Here is an 18,617-nt window from a genome sequence, read left to right as displayed (position 1 = left end):
ACAATCCTCCCTATCTCTGTAACCTCCTCCAGCCCCTACAACCCTCCCTATCTCTGTAAACTCCTCCAGTCCCCTACAATCCTCCCTATCTCTGTAACCTCCTCTTGCCCCGACAACCCTCCCTATCTCTGTAACCTCGTCCAGCCCTACAACCCTCCCTATCTCTGTAAACTCCTCCAGTCCCCTACAATCCTCCCTATCTCTGTAACCTCCTCCAGCCCCAACATCCTCCCCATCTCTGTAAACTCCTCCAGCCCTACAGCCCTCCCTATCTCTGTAACCTCCTCCAGCCCCTACAACCCCTCCCTATATCTGTAACCTCCTCCAGCCCCAACAACTCTCCCTATCTCTGTAACCTCCTCAAGCCCAACACCCCTCCCTATCTCTGTAACCTCGTCCAGCCCCACAACCCTCCCTATCTGTGTAACCTCCTCCAGCCCCTTCACCCCTCCCTATCTCTGTAACCTCCTCCAGCCCCTACAACCCTCCCTATCTCTGTAACCTCCTCCAGCCCCTACACCCCTCCCTATCTCTGTTACCTCCTCCAGCCCTACAACCCTCCCTATCTCTGTAACCTCCTCCAGCCCCTACAACCCTCCCTATCTCGGTAACCTTCACCAGCCCCTACACCCCTCCCTATCTCTGTAACCCCCTCCAGCCCCTACAACACTCCCTATCACTGTAACCTCCTCCAGCCCCTACAACCCTCCCAATCTCTGTAATCTCCTCCAGCCCCTACACCCCTCCCCATCTCTGTAATCTCCTCCAGCCCTACAACACTCCCTATCTCTGTAGTCTCCTCCAGCCCCTACACCCCTCCCTATCTCTGTAAACTCCTCCAGCCCTACAACCCTCCCTATCTCTGTAACCTCCTCCAGCCCTACAACACTCCCTATCTCTGTAACCTTCTCCAGCCCTACAACCCTCCCTATCTCTGTAACCTCCTCCAGCCCTACACCCCTCCCTATCTCTGTCACCTCCTCCAGCCTCTACAACCCTTCCTATCTCTGTAACCTCCTCCAGCCCCTACAACCTTCCCTATCTCTTTAACCTTCTCCAGCCCCTACACCCTCCCTATCTCTGTAACCTCCTGCAGCCCCTACACCCCTCCCTATCTCTGTAACCTCCTCCAGCCCCTACACCCCTCCCTATCTCTGTAACCTCCTCCAGCCCCTACACCCCTCCCTATCTCTGTAACCTCCTCCAGCCTTACACCCTCCCTCTCTCTGTAACCTCCTCCAGCCCCTACAACCCTCCCTATCTCTGTAACCTCCTCCAGCCCCTACACCCTCCCTATCTCTGTAACCTCCTCCAGCCCCTACACGCCTCCCTATCTCTGTAACCTCCTCCAGCCCCTACAACCCTCCCTATCTCTGTAACCTCCTCCAGCCCTACACCCCTCCCTATCTCTGTAACCTCCTCCAGCCCCTACACCCCTCCCTATCTCTGTAACCTCCTCCAGCCCTACACCCCTCCCTCTCTCTGTAACCTCCTCCAGCCCCTACAACCCTCCCTATCTCTGTAACCTCCTCCAGCCCCTACACCCTCCCTATCTCTGTAACCTCCTCCAGCCCCTACACGCCTCCCTATCTCTGTAACCTCCTCCAGCGCTAGTACACTCCCTGTCTCTGTAACCTCCTCCAGCCCCTACAACCCTCCCTATCTCTGTAACCTCCTCCAGCCCTTACAAACCTCCCGATCTCTGTAGTCTCCTCCAGCCCCTACACCCCTCCCCATCTCTGTAATCTCCTCCAGCCCGACAACCCTCCCTATCTCTGTACCCTCCTCCAGCCCCTACACCCCTCCCTATCTCTGTAACCTCCTCCAGCACTTACAAACCTCCCGATCTCTGTAGTCTCCTCCAGCCCCTACACCCCTCCCCATCTCTGTAATCTCCTCCAGCCCGACAACCCTCCCTATCTCTGTACCCTCCTCCAGCCCCTACACCCCTCCCTATCTCTGTAACCTCCTCCAGCCCCTACAACACTCCCTATCTCTGTAACCTCCTCCAGCCCCTACAACCCTCCCTATCTCTGTAACCTCCTCCAGCTCCTACACCCCTCCCTATCTCTGTAACCTCCTCCAGCCCCTACACCCCTCCCTATCTCAGTATCCTCCTCCAGCCCCTACAACCCTCCCTATCTCTGTAACCTCCTCCAGCCCCTACACCCCTTCCTATCTCTGTAACCTCCTCCAGCCCCTACACCCCTCCCTATCTCTGTAACCTCCTCCAGCCCCTACAACCCTCCCTATCTCTGTAACCTCCTCCAGCCCCTACACCCCTCCCTATCTCTGTAACCTCCTCCAGCTCCTACAACCCTCCGAGATCTCTGCGCTCCTCCAATTCTGCCCTCTTGAGCATCCCCCGATTTCCATCGCTCCACCATTGGCGGCCGTGCCTTCAGCTGCCTGGGGCCCCGAGCTCTGGAATTCCCTCCCTAAACCTCTCCGCCTCTCTCTCCTCCTTTAAGAGGCTCCTTAAAACCTCCCTCTTTGACCCAGCTTTTGGTCACCTGCCCTAATATCTCCTGATGTGACTCGGCGTCAAATTCTGTCTGATAATCGCTCCTGTGAAGCACCTTGGGATGGTTTACGACGTTAAAGGTGCTATATAAATGCACTTTGTCGTGTACCTACTGAGTTAGGAAACAGTCTTGTATAAGTTAAACAAATCTGGTCTCTTATCAGCCTCCAAATCCGTGACCATCTTTCCCAGATGTCCCTTTGAGCACCATTCTCCTCCATCATCGCTCCTCCATTGCCCAGCAGTGTGGGACTAGTTCCACTCTTACCTGTCCAATTGTCGCCAGAGATTCTCTTTGTTTTATATTCGTTTACGGGATGTGGGCCTCGTTGGCAAGGCCAGCATTTATTGCCCATCCCTAGTTGCCCCTTGAGAAGGTGGTGGTGAGCCGCCTTCTTGAACCGCTGCAGTCCCGTGTGGTGAAGGCGCTCCCACAGTACTGTTAGGGAGGGAGTTCCAGGATTTTGACCCAGCGACGATGAAGGATCGGCCGATATATTTCCAAGTCAGGATGGTGTGTGTGACTTGGAGGGGAACTTGGAGCTGGTGGTGTTCCCGCGCGCCTGCTGCCCTTGTCCTTCTAGGTGGAAAGGGGTCGCGGGTTTGGGAGGTGCTGCCGAAGAAGCCTTGGCGAGTTGCTGCAGTGCATCTTGTAGATGGTACACACTGCAGCCACGGTGCGCCGGTGGTGGAAACATAGAAACATAGAGAGATAGGAGCAGGAGTAGGCCATTCGGCCCCTTGAGCCTGCTCCGCCATTCAATGCGATCATGGCTGATCATCCAAATTCAGTACCCTGTCCCTGCCTTCTCCCCATATCCCTTGATCCCTTTAGCCTTAAGAAATATATCCAACTCCTTCTTGAATATATTTAATGAATTGGCCTCTACTGCCTTGTGTGGTAGAGAATTCCACAGGTTCACCACTCTCTGGGTGAAGAAATTCCTCCTCATCTCTGTCCTAAATGGCTTACCCCTTATCCTTAGACTGTGACCCCTGGTTCTGGACTCCCCGACCATCAGAAACATCCTTCCTGCATCTAGTCTGTCTAGTCCTGTTAGAATTTTATAAGTTTCAAAGGGCAGCACGGTGGCATAGTGGTTAGCACTGTTGCCTCACAGCGCCAGGGACCCGGGTTCGAATCCGGCCTCGGGCGACTGTCTGTGTGGAGTTTGCACATTCTCCCCGTGTTTGCGTGGGTTTCCTCCGGGTGCTCCGGTTTCCTCCCACAGTCCAAAGATGTGCAGGTTAGGTTGATTGGCTATGATAAATTGACCCTTAGTGTTAGGGGGATTAAATACGTGGGGTTACGGGGATAGGGTGGGATATGTGTTGGTGTAGGGGTTACGGGGATCGGGTGGGATATGTGTCGGTGCAGGCTCGATGGGCCGAAATGGCCTCAATCTGCACTGTGGGGTTTCTGTGATTCTGTGTGAGATCCTCTCTCATTCTTCTAAACTCCAGCGAGTATAAGTCCAATTGACCCAATCTCTCCTCATACGTCATTCCTGCCATCCCAGGTATCGGTCTGGTGAACCTTCGCTGCACTCCCTCCATGGCAAGAACATCCTTCCTCAGATAAGGTGACCAAAACTGCACAAAATACTCGAGGTGTGGTCTCACCAAGGCCCTGTACAACTGCAGCAAGACATCCTTGTTCCTGTACTCGAATTCCCTAACACAGAAGACAGTTGAGGCCAATTCATTAAATATATTCAAGAAGGAGTTAGATATATTTCTTAAGGCTAAAGGAATCAAGGGATATGGGAGGAAGGCAGGGACAGGGTACTGAATTTGGATGATCAGCCGTGATCTCATTAAATGGCGGAACAGGCTCGAGGGGCCGAATGGCCTACTCCTGCTCCTATCTTCTATGTTTCTATGAATTGAGAGCACGTTTGTAGTTGAATTGAGAGCACCTTTGTAGTTGAATTGAGAGCACGTTTGTAGTTGAATTGAGAGCACGTTTGTAGTTGAATTGAGATCACGTTTGTAGTTGAATTGAGAGCACCTTTGTCGTTGAATTGAGAGCACGTTTGTAGTTGAATTGAGAGCACGTTTGTAGTTGAATTGAGAGCACGTTTGTAGTTAAATTGAGGGGAGGTTGGGGGGTTTACCAGGCAGAGAACGGACCCTCTGTTCCCCTGCCATTAAAAGTGGGGGCGGAGGCTGCTTATCTGTTGTATTGCATTTAATTGGGATCTCTCCACTCTCGCCCACAGGTGACTCAGTTCGACACCCCACACGGACCACTTGCCTGTTCCTCGGGGCGTTGGAAGGGATTGCAGAGCGGGAGGGGGCTGGAGTGAGGACCCTCGCGACCTCTGGATTGAGGTCGGGGTTTGTAGCTCGTTCGAAAAGACCCCGGACTACACACCCCCGCCCTTTAGGTGAGTGTTTCGAGGGGACGAGGGATCTCGTTACATGGAGCCAGGTCCTGCAACAATCCCATAATAATCTCCCGACCGTGCTCTCTCCCCATAGCCCTGTATCAATCCCCAAACTAATCCCACTGCCCCGCTCTCTCCCCATAGCCTTGTGTCAATCCCAAACTAATCCCACTGCCCCGCTCTCTCCCCAAAGCCCTGTATCAATCCCCAAACTAATCCCACTGCCCCGCTCTCTCCCCATAGCCCTGTATCAATCCCAAACTAATCCCACTGCCCCGCACTCTCCCCATAGCCCTGCATCAATCCCCAAACTGATCCCACTGCCCCGCTCTCTCCCCATAGCCCCGTATCAATCCCAAACTAATCCCACTGCCCCTCTCTCCCCATAGACCTGTATCAATCCCAAACTAATCCCACTGCCTCGCTCACTCCCCATAGCCCTGTATCAATCCCCAAACTAATCCCACTGCCCCGCTCTCTCCCCATAGCCCTGTATCAATCCCCAAACTAATCCCACTGCCCGCTCTCACCCCATAGCCCTGTATCAATCCCAAACTAATCCCACTGCCCCGCTCTCTCCCCATAGCCCTGTATCAATCCCAAACTAATCCCACTAACCTACTCACCCCATAGCTCTGTATCATTCCCAAACTAATCCCACTGCCCCGCTCTCTCCCCATAGCCCTGTATCAATCCCAAACTAATCCCACTGCCCTGCTCTCTCCCCATAGCCCTGTATCAATCCCCAAACTGATCCCACTGCCCCGCTCTCTCCCCATAGCCCCGTATCAATCCCAAACTAATCCCACTGCCCCTCTCTCCCCATAGACCTGTATCAATCCCAAACTAATCACACTAACCTACTCTCTCCCCATAGCTCTGTATCATTCCCAAACTAATCCCACTGCCCTGCTCTCTCCTAATAGCCCTTAGCCCATCCAAAGCTCAGCTGCCCGTGTCCTAACTCACACCAAGTCCCATTCACCGCCTGTGCTAGCTGACCTACACTGGGTCGTGGTCCGATTTTCAAATTCTACATCTCGTGTTCAAATCCCTCCATGGCCCTTGCCCCTCCCTATCTCTGGAACCTCCTCCAGCCCCTACACCCCTCCCTATCTCTGTAACCTCCTCCAGCCCCCCACAACCCTCCCTATCTCTGTAACCTCCTCCAGCCCCTACACCCCTCCCTATCTCTGTAACCTCCTCCAGCCCCTACACCCCTCCCTATCTCTGTAACCTCCTCCAGCCCCTACACCCCTCCCTATCTCTGTAACCTCCTCCAGCCCCTACAACCCTCCCTATCTCTGTAACCTCCTCCAGCCCCTACAACCCTCCGAGATCTCTGCGCTCCTCCAATTCCGGCCTCTCGAGCATCCCCCGATTTCCATCGCTCCACCATTGGCGGCCGTGCCTTCAGCTGCCTGGGGCCCTGAGCTCTGGAATTCCCTCCCTAAACCTCTCCGCCTCTCTCTCCTCCTTTAAGACGCTCCTTAAAACCTCCCTCTTTGACCCAGCTTTTGGTCACCTGTCCTAATATCTCCTGATGTGGCTCGGTGTCAAAATTTGTCTTCTTTACGCTCATCTGAAGTACCTTGGTATGTCTTACTATGTAAAAGGCGCTCTATAAATGCAAGTTTTTTTTTTGTGTTGCCGATATTTGACCTGGGAGGCATCAGCCGGTCCCAAGTACTCCAAGGTATATGGAGACCAGAACTGTGCACAGTGCTCCAAGTGTGGTCTAACCAAGGTATGTGGAGACCAGAACTGTGCACGGTGCTCCAAGTGTAGTCTAACCAAGGTATCTGGAGACCCGAACTGTGCACAGTGCTCCAAGTGTGGTCTAACCAAGGTAGATGGAGACCAGAACCGTGCACAGTGCTCCAAGTGTGGTCTAACCAAGGTATATGGAGACCAGAACTGTGCACAGTGCTCCAAGTGTGGTCTAACCAAGGTGTATGGAGACCAGAACTGTGCACAGTGCTCCAAGTGCGGTCTAACCAAGGTGTATGGAGACCCGAACTGTGCACAGTGCTCCAAGTGTGGTCTAACCAAGGTATATGGAGACCAGGACTGTGCACAGTGCTCCAAGTGTGGTCTAACCAAGGTATATGGAGACCAGAACTGTGCACAGTGCTCCAAGTGTGGTCTAACCAAGGTATATGGAGACCAGGACTGTGCACAGTGCTCCAAGTGTGGTCTAACCAAGGTATATGGAGACCAGAACTGTGCACATTGCTCCAAGTGTGGTCTAATCAAGGTATATGGAGACTAGAACTGTGCGCAGTGCTCCAAGTGTGATCTAACCAAGGTATATGGAGACCAGAGCTGTGCGCAGTGCTCCAAGTGTGATCTAACCAAGGTATATGGAGACCAGAACTGTGCGCAGTGCTCCAAGTGTGGTCTAATCAAGGTATATGGAGACTAGAACTGTGCACAGTGCTCCAAGTGTGATCTAACCAAGGTATATAGAGACCAGAACTGTGCACAGTGCTCCAAGTGTGGTCTAACCAAGGTATATGGAGACTCGAACTGTGCACAGTGCTCCAAGTGTGGTCTAATCAAGGTATATGGAGACTAGAACTGTGCACAGTGCTCCAAGCATGATCTAACCAAGGTATATGGAGACCAGAACTGTGCACAGTGCTCCAAGTGTGGTCTAACCAAGGTATATGGAGACCAGAACAGTGCACAGTGCTCCAAGTTTGGTCTAACCAAGGAATATGGAGACCAGAACTGTGCACAGTGCTCCAAGTGCGTTCTAACCAAGGTATATGGAGACCAGAACTGTGCACAGTGCTCCAAGTGTGGTCTAACCCAGGTATATGGAGACCAGAACTGTGCACAGTGCTCCAAGTGTGGTCTAACCAAGGTATATGGAGACCAGAACTGTGCACAGTGCTCCAAGTGTGGTCTAACCCAGGTATATGGAGACCAGAACTGTGCACAGTGCTCCAAGTGTGGTCTAACCAAGGTATATGGAGTCCAGAACTGTGCACAGTGCTCCAGGTGTGGTCTAACCAAGGTATATGGAGACCAGAACTGTGCACAGTGCTCCAAGTGCAGTCTAATCAAGGTATATGGAGACCAGAACTGTGCACAGTACTCCAAGTGTGGTCTAACCAAGGTATATGGAGACCAGAACTGTGCACAGTGCTCCAAGTGCGGTCTAACCAAGGTATATGGAGACTAGAACTGTGCACAGTGCTCCAAGTGTGGTCTAACCAAGGTATATGGAGACCAGAACTGTGCACAGTGCTCCAAGTGTGGTCTAACCAAGGTATATGGAGATCAGAACTGTGCAGTTTTCCTAGTGTTGTCTAACCAAAGTTCTGTGCCTCGCAAAATGAACCCTGGTGCTCGGATTCCTTTATTTATGGCATTATTAACCTGAGTCGCTGCTTTTAGAGATTTTCTTTCGAGATCCCACTGCTCCTGAACCCCGTTCAGACACTTATTCTCCAAGGTGTGTGTGACCTCCTGATTCTTCCTCCTAAAATGCACTACCTCACACTTCCCTGCATTGATGTTGATTTGCCAATTACACGTCCATTTTGCAGCTGCGCCTCCGGTTCCCCAGACCGAATCGCTTTCTGCTCCGCAGCCAGCCAGCTCTCCGTTCTGCTGCTTGTCCCCCGACTCCATCTTCCGACCTCATCCACGGGCCTACCCCACATCGAAGGCTTTATAGAAATCCAAATATATCACATCTACTACACTGCCCTTATCTACCCTTTCTGCTACATGTTCAAAGAATTCGATAAGGTTGGTCGTGTGTGACCTTTTGCAATCCATGCTGACTATAAGAACATAAGAAATAGGAGCAGGAGTAGGCCAATCGGCCCCTCGAGCCTGCTGCACCATTCAATAAGATCATGGCTGATCTGATCCTAACCTCAAATCTTCTATCACTCTCCATCCCACCCGAACCCATGTGATCTCCTGGGAGAGGCGAAAAACCAGATAAAAGACCCAATGGCCAATTTGGGAGAAAAAATCTGGGAAATTCCTCTCTGACCCATCTAGGCGATCGAAACTCGTCCAGGAGATCACTCTGTCCTTATATTTTCTACAGTACTTACCTTCACAGAATCACAGAATCACAGAAACCCCACAGTGCAGATAGAGGCCATTTCGGCCCATCGAGCCTGCACCGACACATATCCCACCCGATCCCCGTAACCCCTACACCAACACATATCCCACCCTATCCCCGTAACCCCATGTATTTAATCCCCCTAACACTAAGGGTCAATTTATCATAGTCAATCAACCTAACCCGCACATCTTTGGACTGTGGGAGGAAACCGGAGAAAGGCGATCTCCACCCCAGCCAGGAACAGGAATAAAACCATCTCCTAAAATCTAACAGAATTAGACACACGAAATAGGAACAGAACCAGGCTACACGGCCCCTGGGCCCGCTCCGCTACCCACAGGGCCATGACCGTTCCGAACCTAGACTCATGTCCAATTTCCTGCCCGCTCCCCGTAACCCTTAATTCCCTTTACTTCTAGGAAACTATCTTTTTCTGTTTTCAATTTATTTAATGATGTAGCTTCCACAGCTTTCTGGGGCAGCAAATTCCACAAACCTACCACCCTCTGAGTGAAGAAGTTTCTCCTCATCTCAGTTTTGAAAGAGCAGCCCCTTATTCTAAGATTATGCCCCCTAGTTCTAGTTTCACCCATCATTGGGAACATCCTCCCCGCATCCACCCGATCCAGCCCCTTCACAATCTTATATGTTTCAATAAGATCGCCTCTCATTCTTCTGAACTCCAATGAGTAGAGTCCCAATCTACTCAACCTCTCCTCATATGTCCATCCCCTCATCCCCGGGATTAACCGAGTGAACCTTCTTTGTACTGACTCGAGAGCAAGTATGTCCTTTCTTAGGTATGGACACCAGAACTGTATGCAGTATTCCAGGTGCGGTCTCACCAATACCTTGTACAACTGAAGCAATACCTCCCTGTTTTTATATTCTATCCCCCTAGCAATGAAAGCCAACATTCCATTGGCCTTCTTAATCACTTGCTGCACCTGCATACTAACCATTTGAGTTTCATGCACCAGGACCCCCAGATCCCTTTGTACTTCAGTACTTTCCAGTTTCTTGCCATTAAGATAATAACTTGCTCTACGATTTTTATATTATATAGGGCCCTGGTGAGACCACACCTGGAGTATTGTGGACAGTTTTGGTCTCCTTACCTAAGGAAGGATAGACTTGCCATAGAGGGAGTGCAGCGAAGGTTCACCAGGCTGGTTCCTGGGATGGGGGGATCGTCCTGTGAGGAGAGATTGAGTAGACTAGGCCTTTATTCGCTAGAGTTTAGAAGACTGAGAGGTGATCTCATTGAAACATACAAAATTCTTACAGGGCTTGACAGGGTAGATGCTGAGAGGCTGTTTCCCCCCTGGCTGGGGAGTCTAGAACCAGGGGTCACAGTCTCAGGATAAGGGATCGGCCATTTAGGACTGAGATGAGGAGAAATTTCTTCACACAGAGGGTGGTGAATCTTTGGAATTCTCGACCCCAGAGGGCTGTGGAGGCTCAGTCATTGAGTATATTCAAGACAGAGATCTGACTAGTAAGGGCATCAAGGAATATGGCAATAGGGCCGGTGAGTAGAGTTGACGTAGAAGATCAGCCATAATCTCATTGAATGGCGGAGCAGGCTCGAAGGGCCGAATGGCCTACTCCTGCTCCTATTTATGTTTTTATGTAAAGCTCCCTCTACACTGCCCCATCAAACACTCCCAGGGCACGTACAGCATGGGGTTAGATACAGAGTAAAGCTCCCTCTACACTGTCCCATCAAACACTCCCAGGGCAGGTACAGCACGGGTTAGATACAGAGTAAAGCTCCCTCTACACTGTCCCATCAAACACTCCCAGGGCAGGTACAGCACGGGGTTAGATACAGAGTAAAGCTCCCTCTACACTGTCCGATCAAACACTCCCAGGGCAGGTACAGCACGGGTTAGATACAGAGTAAAGCTCCCTCTACACTGTCCCGTCAAACAAACCCAGGGCAGGTACAGCACGGGGTTAGATACAGAGTAAAGCTCCCTCTACACTGTCCCATCAAACACTCCCAGGGCAGGTACAGCACGGGTTAGATACAGAGTAAAGCTGCCTCTACACTGCCCATCAAACACTCCCAGGGCAGGTACAGCACGGAGTTAGATACAGAGTAAAGCTGCCTCTACACTGCCCATCAAACACTCCCAGGGCAGGTACAGCACGGGGTTAGATACAGAGTAAAGCTCCCTCTACACAGTCCCATCAAACACTCCCAGGGCAGGTACACCACGGGTTAGAAAAAGAGTAAAGCTCCCTCTACACAGTCCCATCAAACACTCACAGGGCAGGTACAGCACGGGGTTAGATACAGAGTAAAGCTCCCTCTGCACTGTCCCATCAAACACTCCCAGGGCAGGTACAGCACGGGTTAGATACAGAGTAAAGCTCCCTCTACACTGTCCCATCAAACACTCCCAGGGCAGGTACAGCACGAGGTTAGATACAGAGTAAAGCTCCCGCTACACTGTCCCATCAAACACTCCCAGGGCAGGTACAGCACGGGTTAGATACAGAGTAAAGCTCCCTCTACACTGTCCCATCAAACACTCCCAGGGCAGGTACAGCACGAGGTTAGATACAGAGTAAAGCTCCCTCTACACTGTCCCATCAAACACTCCCAGGGCAGGTACAGCACGGGGTTAGATACAGAGTAAAGCTCCCTCTACACTGTCCCATCAAACACTCCCAGGGCAGGTACAGCACGGGTTAGATACAGAGTAAAGCTCCCTCTACACTGTCCCATCAAACACTCCCAGGGCAGGTACAGCACGGGGTTAGATACAGAGTAAAGCTCCCTCTACACTGCCCCATCAAACACTCCCAGGGCAGGTACAGCACGGGGTTAGATACAGAGTAAAGCTCCCTCTACACTGTCCCATGAAACTGCGCAATCAAGTCGCCATCGATCTGCTTTGAAGGGGGCGCCGAACCAACGCGAGTTTTTTTTGTTGTCTGTGTGTGTTTAGGCGGAAGGCGCTCTTCGACCCTGGGAGGCGTCACCCAGCCCTCGACGATGGAGCGGCCCCGGGAGGCGGAGGAGCCGGCTGAGCGGGCGGAGGAGGCGGAGGAGGCGGAGGAGGAGGAGGAGGAGGAGGAGGAGACGGAGGGGGCGTCGGGGGCCGGCGGGGAGCCCTACGGCCTGGGGGAGGCGCCGCCCTGCCACTGCGCGGTGTGCGAGAAGGGCTTCAGCTGCCGCTCGCACCTGGAGCGCCACCTGCGGGTGCACACGGGCGAGCGGCCGTTCGAGTGCGGGGTGTGCGGCAACCGCTTCAACCGCGCCAGCAACCTGCGCCGTCACCAGCAGTACCGCGGGGGCGGGCAACGGCCGCTGGAGTGCGCGGTGTGCCACCGCCTGTTCTGCGTGACGGGCGACCTGGTGCGCCACCGCCGCTCGCATGCCGGCGAGCGGCCCTTCGAGTGCGCCGTCTGCGGCAAGCGCTTCTGCCGCCTGGCGGTGCTGGAGATCCACGGGCGCTACCACACGGGAGAGCGGCCCTACCAGTGCCCGCTGTGCTCCAAGCGATTCTACACCTCCAGCGAGCTGAACCGCCACTCCCGCACCCACTCGGGCGAACGGCCGTTCCAGTGTCCGCTGTGCCCGAAGCGGTTCTACACGGCCAGCAAGTTGGCGGTCCACCGTCAGATCCACACCGGGGACCGGCCGTTCGCCTGCCCCGACTGCGCCAAGCGCTTCTACACGGCCGGCAAACTGCGCAGGCACCAGCGGACGCACGCAGCGACTAGCCAGTTCATCTGCGGAGTCTGTGGCAAGACTTTTGCCCGCACGAGCCACCTGACCAACCACCAGCGCACACACCGCTGAGAGAGAGAGAGAGAGGGAGGGAAGAGGGCGAAATCCGGGCAGCGTCTCTCTCTCTCTCTCTCCCGGGGAGAGTTGCGCCATGGCGCCCGCGCTCTCGCTCTCCCAGGGAGAGTCGCGGCGCCCGCTCGCTCTCTCGGGGAGAGTCGCGGGGATCGGGCGGGCGGAGGGGGGTGGGCTGGGTCCACCGGCGCGCGGGTGGGACGGGTTGGTTTTTTTTTAAGTCGTGTCGTTCTCTCTCTCTCTCTCTCTCCTCCCCCACCCCGCCCCCGGTGTCTTGGGTCGCGCGCTACCGATTGTAATGTCCTAATAAATTGTTCAGAAGGAGACTGTGGGTGTGTCTTTGCTGGTTCTCTTCTCCCCCACCTCCCCCATTCTCTCCGTCCCCTCTCTGTCTCCCCTTCTGTCTCTCTCTCTCTGTCTCTCTCTGTCTGTCTGTCTCTCTCTCTCTGTCTCTCTGTCTCTCTCTTTCTCTGTCTCTCTGTCTCTCTCTCTCTCTCTGTCTCTGGCTCTCTCTCTCTCTGTCTCTCTCTCTCTCTGTCTCTCCTTCTCTCTCTATCTCTCTCTGTCTCTCTCTCTCTGTCTCTCCTTCTCTCTCTGTCTCTCTGTCTCCCCTTCTCTCTCTGTCTCCCCTCCTCTCTCTCTGTCCCCCTCTCTCTCCCTCCTCCCTCGCTCTCTCTCCCTCTCCCCCTCCCCTCTCACCCCCTCTCTCGCCCTTTCCCCCCTCACTTCCCCTCTTCCCCCTCTTTCCCGATTCCCCTTTCTCTGCAATCTCTCTCGCCCGGCCATCCCCACTCCTCCGCGCCCTGTTTCCCTCAATCGCTCCCTCTTCCACGATCCTCTCTCTCTTTTCCCCCACCCACCTGCCATCAGTCCCACTCCACCCATAGGGGGAGAAGGTGGGTCGGTGGGGATGAGGGATTGGGGAGAAGGTCCAAAGATGTGCGGGTTAGGTTGATTTGGCTATGATAAATTGACCCTTAGTGTTAGGGGATTAAATACGTGGGGTTACGGGGATAGGGTGGGATATGTGTCGGTGCAGGCTCGATGGGCCGAAATGGCCTCTATCTGCACTGTAGATTCTGTGATTCTGTGATTCTGTGAAGGTGGGTAGGTGGGGTTGAGGGATTGGGGAGAAGGTGGGTAGGTGGGGTTCAGGGATTGGGGAGAAGGTGGGTGGGTGGGGTTGAGGGATTGGGGAGAAGGTGGGTAGGTGAGGTTGAGGGATTGGGGAGAAGTTGGGTAGGTGGGGTTCAGGGATTGGGGAGAAGGTGGGTAGGTGGGGTTGTGGGATTGGGGAGAAGGTGGGTAGGTGGGGTTGAGGGATTGGGGAGAAGGTGGGGTTGAGGGATTGGGGAGAAGGTGGGGTTGAGGGATTGGGGAGAAGGTGGGTGGGTGGGGTTGAGGGATTGGGGAGAAGGTGGGTAGGTGAGGTTGAGGGATTGGGGAGAAGGTGGGTAGGTGGGGCTCAGGGATTGGGGAGAAGGTGGGTAGGTGGGGTTGTGGGATTGGGGAGAAGGTGGGTAGGTGGGGTTGAGGGATTGGGGAGAAGGTGGGTAGGTGGGGTTCAGGGATTGGGGAGAAGGTGGGTGGGTGGGGTTGAGGGATTGGGGAGAAGGTGGGTAGGTGAGGTTGAGGGATTGGGGAGAAGTTGGGTAGGTGGGGTTCAGGGATTGGGGAGAAGGTGGGTAGGTGGGGTTGTGGGATTGGGGAGAAGGTGGGTAGGTGGGGTTGAGGGATTGGGGAGAAGGTGGGTAGGTGGGGTTCAGGGATTGGGGAGAAGGTGGGTAGGTTGGGTTGTGGGATTGGGGAGAAGGTGGGTAGGTGGGGTTGAGGGATTGGGGAGAAGGTGGGTAGGTGGGGTTGAGGGATTGGGGAGAAGGTGGGTAGGTGGGGTTGAGGGATTGGGGAGATGGTGGGTAGGTGGGGTTGAGGGATTGGGGAGAAGGTGGGTGGGTGGGGTTGAGGGATTGGGGAGAAGGTGGGTAGGTGAGGTTGAGGGATTGGGGAGAAGGTGGGTAGGTGGGGTTCAGGGATTGGGGAGAAGGTGGGTAGGTGGGGTTGTGGGATTGGGGAGAAGGTGGGTAGGTGGGGTTGAGGGATTGGGGAGAAGGTGGGTAGGTGAGGTTGAGGAATTGGGGAGAAGGTGGGTAGGTGGGGTTCAGGGATTGGGGAGAAGGTGGGTAGGTGGGGTTTAGGGATTGGGGAGATGGTGGGTAGGTGGGGTTGAGGGATTGTGGAGCAGGTGGGTAGGTGGGGTTGAGGGATTAGGGAGAAGGTGGGTGGGTGGGGTTGAGGGATTGGGGGGAGCGTGGGTGGGTGAGGTTGGGGGATTGGGAAGAAGGTGGGGTTGATGGATATGGGGGGAATGTGGGTAGGTGGGGTTGAGGGATTGGGAAGAAGGTGGGTGGGTGGGGTTGAGGGATTGGGGAGAAGGTGGGTAGGTGGGGTTGAGGGATTGGGGAGAAGGTGGGTAGGTGGGGTTGTGGGATTGGGGAGAAGGTGGGTGGGTGGGGTTGAGGGATTGTGGAGAAGGTGGGTAGGTGAGGTTGAGGGATTGGGGAGAAGGTGGGGTTGAGGGATTGTGGACAATGTGGGTAGGTGGGGTTGAGGGACTGGGGAGAAGGTGGGCAGGTGGGGTTGAGGGATTGGGGAGAAGGTGGATGGGTGGGGTTGAGGGATTGGGGAGAAGGTCGGTAGGTGGGGTTGAGGGATTGGGGAGATGGTGGGTAGGTGGGGTTGAGGGATTGGGGAGAAGGTGGGGTTGAGGGATTGTGGAGAAGGTGGGTAGGTGGGGTTGAGGGATTGGGGAGAAAGTGGGTGGGTGGGGTTGAGGGATTGGGGGGAAGGTGGGTAGGTGGGGTTGAGGGATTGGGGAGAAGGTGGGTGGGTGAGGTTGGGGGATTGGGGAGAAGGTGGGGTTGATGGATTTGGGGAGAATGTGGGTAGGTGGGGTTGAGGGATTGGGGAGAAGGTGGGTAGGTGGGGTTGTGGGATTGGGGAGAAGGTGGGTAGGTGGGTTGAGGGATTGGGGAGAAGGTGGGTAGGTGAGGTTGAGGGATTGGGGAGAAGGTGGGTAGGTGGGGTTGAGGGATTGTGGAGAAGGTGGGTAGGTGGGGGTTGAGAGATTGGGGAGGAGGTGCGTCAGTGGGGTTGAGGGATTGGGGAGAAGATGGGTAGGTGGGGTTGTGGGACTGGGGAGAAGGTGGGTGGGTGGGGTTGAGGGATTGGGGAGAAGGAGGGTAGGTGGGATTGTGGGATTGGGGAGAAGGTGGGTGGGTGGGGTTTAGGGATTGGGGAGAAGGTGTGTAGGTGGGGTTGAGGGATTGGGGAGAAGGTGGGTGGGTGGGTTTGAGGGATGGGGAGAAGGTGGGTGGGTGGGGTTGAGGGATTGGGAAGAATGTGGCTAGGTGGGGTTGAGGGATTGGTGAGATGGTGAGGTTGGGGGATGGGGAGAAGGTGGGTAGGTGAGGTTGAGGGATTGGGAAGAAGGTGGGGTTGAGGGATTGGGGAGAAGGTTTGTAGGTGGGGTGGAGGGATTGGGGAGAAGGTAGGCAGGTGGGGTTGAGGGATTGGGGAGAAGGTGGATGGGTGGGGTTGAGGGATATGGAGAGAAGGTGGGTAGGTGGGGTTGAGAGATTGAAGAGAAGGTGGGTTTGAGGAATTGGGGAGAAGGTGGGTAGGTGGGGTTGAGGGATTGGGGAGAAGGTGGGTGGGTGGGGTTGAGGGATTGGGGAGAAGGTGGGTAGGTGGGGTTGAGGGATTGGGGGGTTGGTGGGTTGGTGGGGTTGAGGAATTGGGGAGAGGTAGGGAGGTGGGGTTGAGGGATTGGGGAGAAGGTGGGTGGGTGGGGTTGAGGGATTGGGGAGAAGGTGGGTAGGTGGGGTTGAGGGATTGGGGAGAAGGTGGGTAGGTGGGGTTGAGGGATTGGGGAGAAGGTGGGTAGGTGGGGTTGAGGAATTGGGGAGACGTATGGAGGTGGGGTTGAGGGATTGGGGAGAATGTGGGTAGGTGGGGTTGAGGGATTGGGGAGAAGGTGGGATTGAGGGATTGGGGAGAAGGTGGGTAGGTGGGGTTGAGGGATTGGGGAGAAGGTGGGTGGGTGGGGTTGAGGGATTGGGGAGAAGGTGGGTGGGTATTGTTGAGGGATTGGGGAGAAGGTGGGATTGAGGGATTGGGGAGAAGGTGTGTAGGTGGGGTTGAGGGATTGGGGAGAAGGTGGGATTGAGGGATTGGGGAGAAGGTGTGTAGGTGGGGTTGAGGGATTGGGGAGAAGGTGGGTAGGTGGGGTTGAGGGATGGGGAGAAGGTGGGATTGAGGGATTGGGGAGAAGGTGGGTAGGTGGGGTTGAGGGATTGGGGAGAAGGTGGGCAGGTGGGGTTGAGGGATGGGGAGAAGGTGGGATTGAGGGATTGGGGAGAAGGTGGGTGGGTGGGGTTGAGGGATTGGGGAGAAGGTGGGTAGGTTCGGTTGAAGAATTGGGGAGACATATGGAGGTGGGGTTGAGGGATTGGGGAGAAGGTGGGTAGGTGGGGTTGAGGGATTGGGGAGAAGGTGGGTGGGTGGGGTTGAGGGATTGGGGAGAAGGTGGGTAGGTGTGGTTGAGGGATTGGGGAGAAGGTGGGTAGGTTGGGTTGAGGAATTGGGAAGACGTATGGAGGTTGGGTTGAGGAATTGGGGAGAAGGTGGGTAGGTGGGGTTGAGGGATTGGGGAGAAGGTGGGTAGGTGGGGTTGAGGGATTGGGGAGAAGGTGGGTAGGTTGGGTTGAGGAATTGGGGAGACGTACGGAGGTGGGGTTGAGGGATTGGGGAGAAGGTGGGTAGGTTGGGTTGAGGGATTGGGGAGAAGGTGGGATTGAGGGATTGAGGAGAAGGTGTGTTCCCCATAAATGATCCTCCTGATGACCTTTAACCGACACCAGAGAAGAAGTTACAAGCAGGTACAACACATCTCGATGGACCAAGAGATCAGCGGGACACCAGAGATTGGAAGAATTCCTTTAATTGAAGCCCTCACCGTGCCCGACAAGGTTGGTTAATGGTACTGGGGGATGGTGGGATGGTGGGGTGAGAGACCCCAAGATTGGAATTCTGATAAGTGGGGATGTGAGGGATAGACTGGGGAGTGAGGGCCTGCGGGTGCCTTCGAGGGGGTTGAGGAGGGTTGAGTGGCACCCGCCCAGTGATTGGAAGGGTTTGTGTTTCTTGGACCAGGGGGTAATTGAGGGGTTGGGGAGGTATGGTGTTGATGGCTTTGCCTTGCAGCGCAATGCTGCCTCTCACCCGCGCCTCACGGGCGGGGGGGACGGGAGCTGGAGGTGAACCATCGTGCTGGCTGGTGATGCCGCGCAAGTCGAATAGCCCGACTGGCCACCATGGCGTATGGGGAGAAGGGCGGCGGTGGGGTGCGGGGGGAGGTCGAACCCAGCCGCCGTCCCGGCTCACGTTGGGCGCGGACAGACGGGTGCCCAATCCGCAGACACTTCCAACCTGGGGCTTGTCGACCGAGTGTGTCATCGCACTCGGTGGGTGGAGGCGGCGGGGTGGGGGGGGGGGGCTTTCTTCGGCCCGCTACACCTGGGGGTCCTACTGCCATGAATCTGGAAAGGGTTAGGAGGCTTACAGTCTTCCAGGGGGACTCGGAGGGTCTGTTGCGCGAGGGTTGATCGACCGTGGGATTCTTCGCGGTTGTTGGGAATCCGCCGAACCTGGAAGATATAAGACAAACAATGACCAGGATATGTAATGCCGGGGGAGGGGGGCAGGTAGGATGCAGTTCAAATCAAATCAAAT

At 54.9% G+C, this 18,617-nt stretch overlaps 2 protein-coding genes across 2 annotated transcripts in view; one reads left to right on the top strand and one right to left on the bottom strand.

The window, feature by feature from the left end:
* Positions 1-13,153, top strand: part of LOC147087067 (uncharacterized) — a 16,309-nt gene extending 3,156 nt beyond the window's left edge. The window contains exons 2-3 of the mRNA XM_085978186.1: positions 4,747-4,914; positions 11,971-13,153. Of these exons, the coding sequence (XP_085834312.1) occupies positions 12,018-12,827 (810 nt within the window). The 5' untranslated portion in view covers positions 4,747-4,914; positions 11,971-12,017 and the 3' untranslated portion in view covers positions 12,828-13,153. The remainder of the gene's footprint in view (positions 1-4,746; positions 4,915-11,970) is intronic.
* A 4,658-nt stretch (positions 13,154-17,811) lies between these two features.
* The window catches only part of LOC147087066 (immunoglobulin superfamily member 11-like), a 29,275-nt gene continuing 28,469 nt past the window's right edge, over positions 17,812-18,617 (bottom strand). Inside the window, exon 7 of the mRNA XM_085978185.1 lies at positions 17,812-18,532. Within this exon, the coding sequence (XP_085834311.1) occupies positions 18,444-18,532 (89 nt within the window). The 3' untranslated portion in view covers positions 17,812-18,443. The remainder of the gene's footprint in view (positions 18,533-18,617) is intronic.

The sequence above is a fragment of the Somniosus microcephalus genome, unplaced genomic scaffold (assembly GCF_052327205.1).
Source record: "Somniosus microcephalus isolate GS21.2 unplaced genomic scaffold, FLI_Smic_1.0 unresolved_chr6, whole genome shotgun sequence".
Classification (NCBI taxonomy): Eukaryota; Metazoa; Chordata; class Chondrichthyes; order Squaliformes; family Somniosidae; genus Somniosus; species Somniosus microcephalus.
The sequence above is the reverse complement of the archived record's forward strand: the minus strand, read 5'-3'. Positions and strand labels throughout refer to the sequence as shown.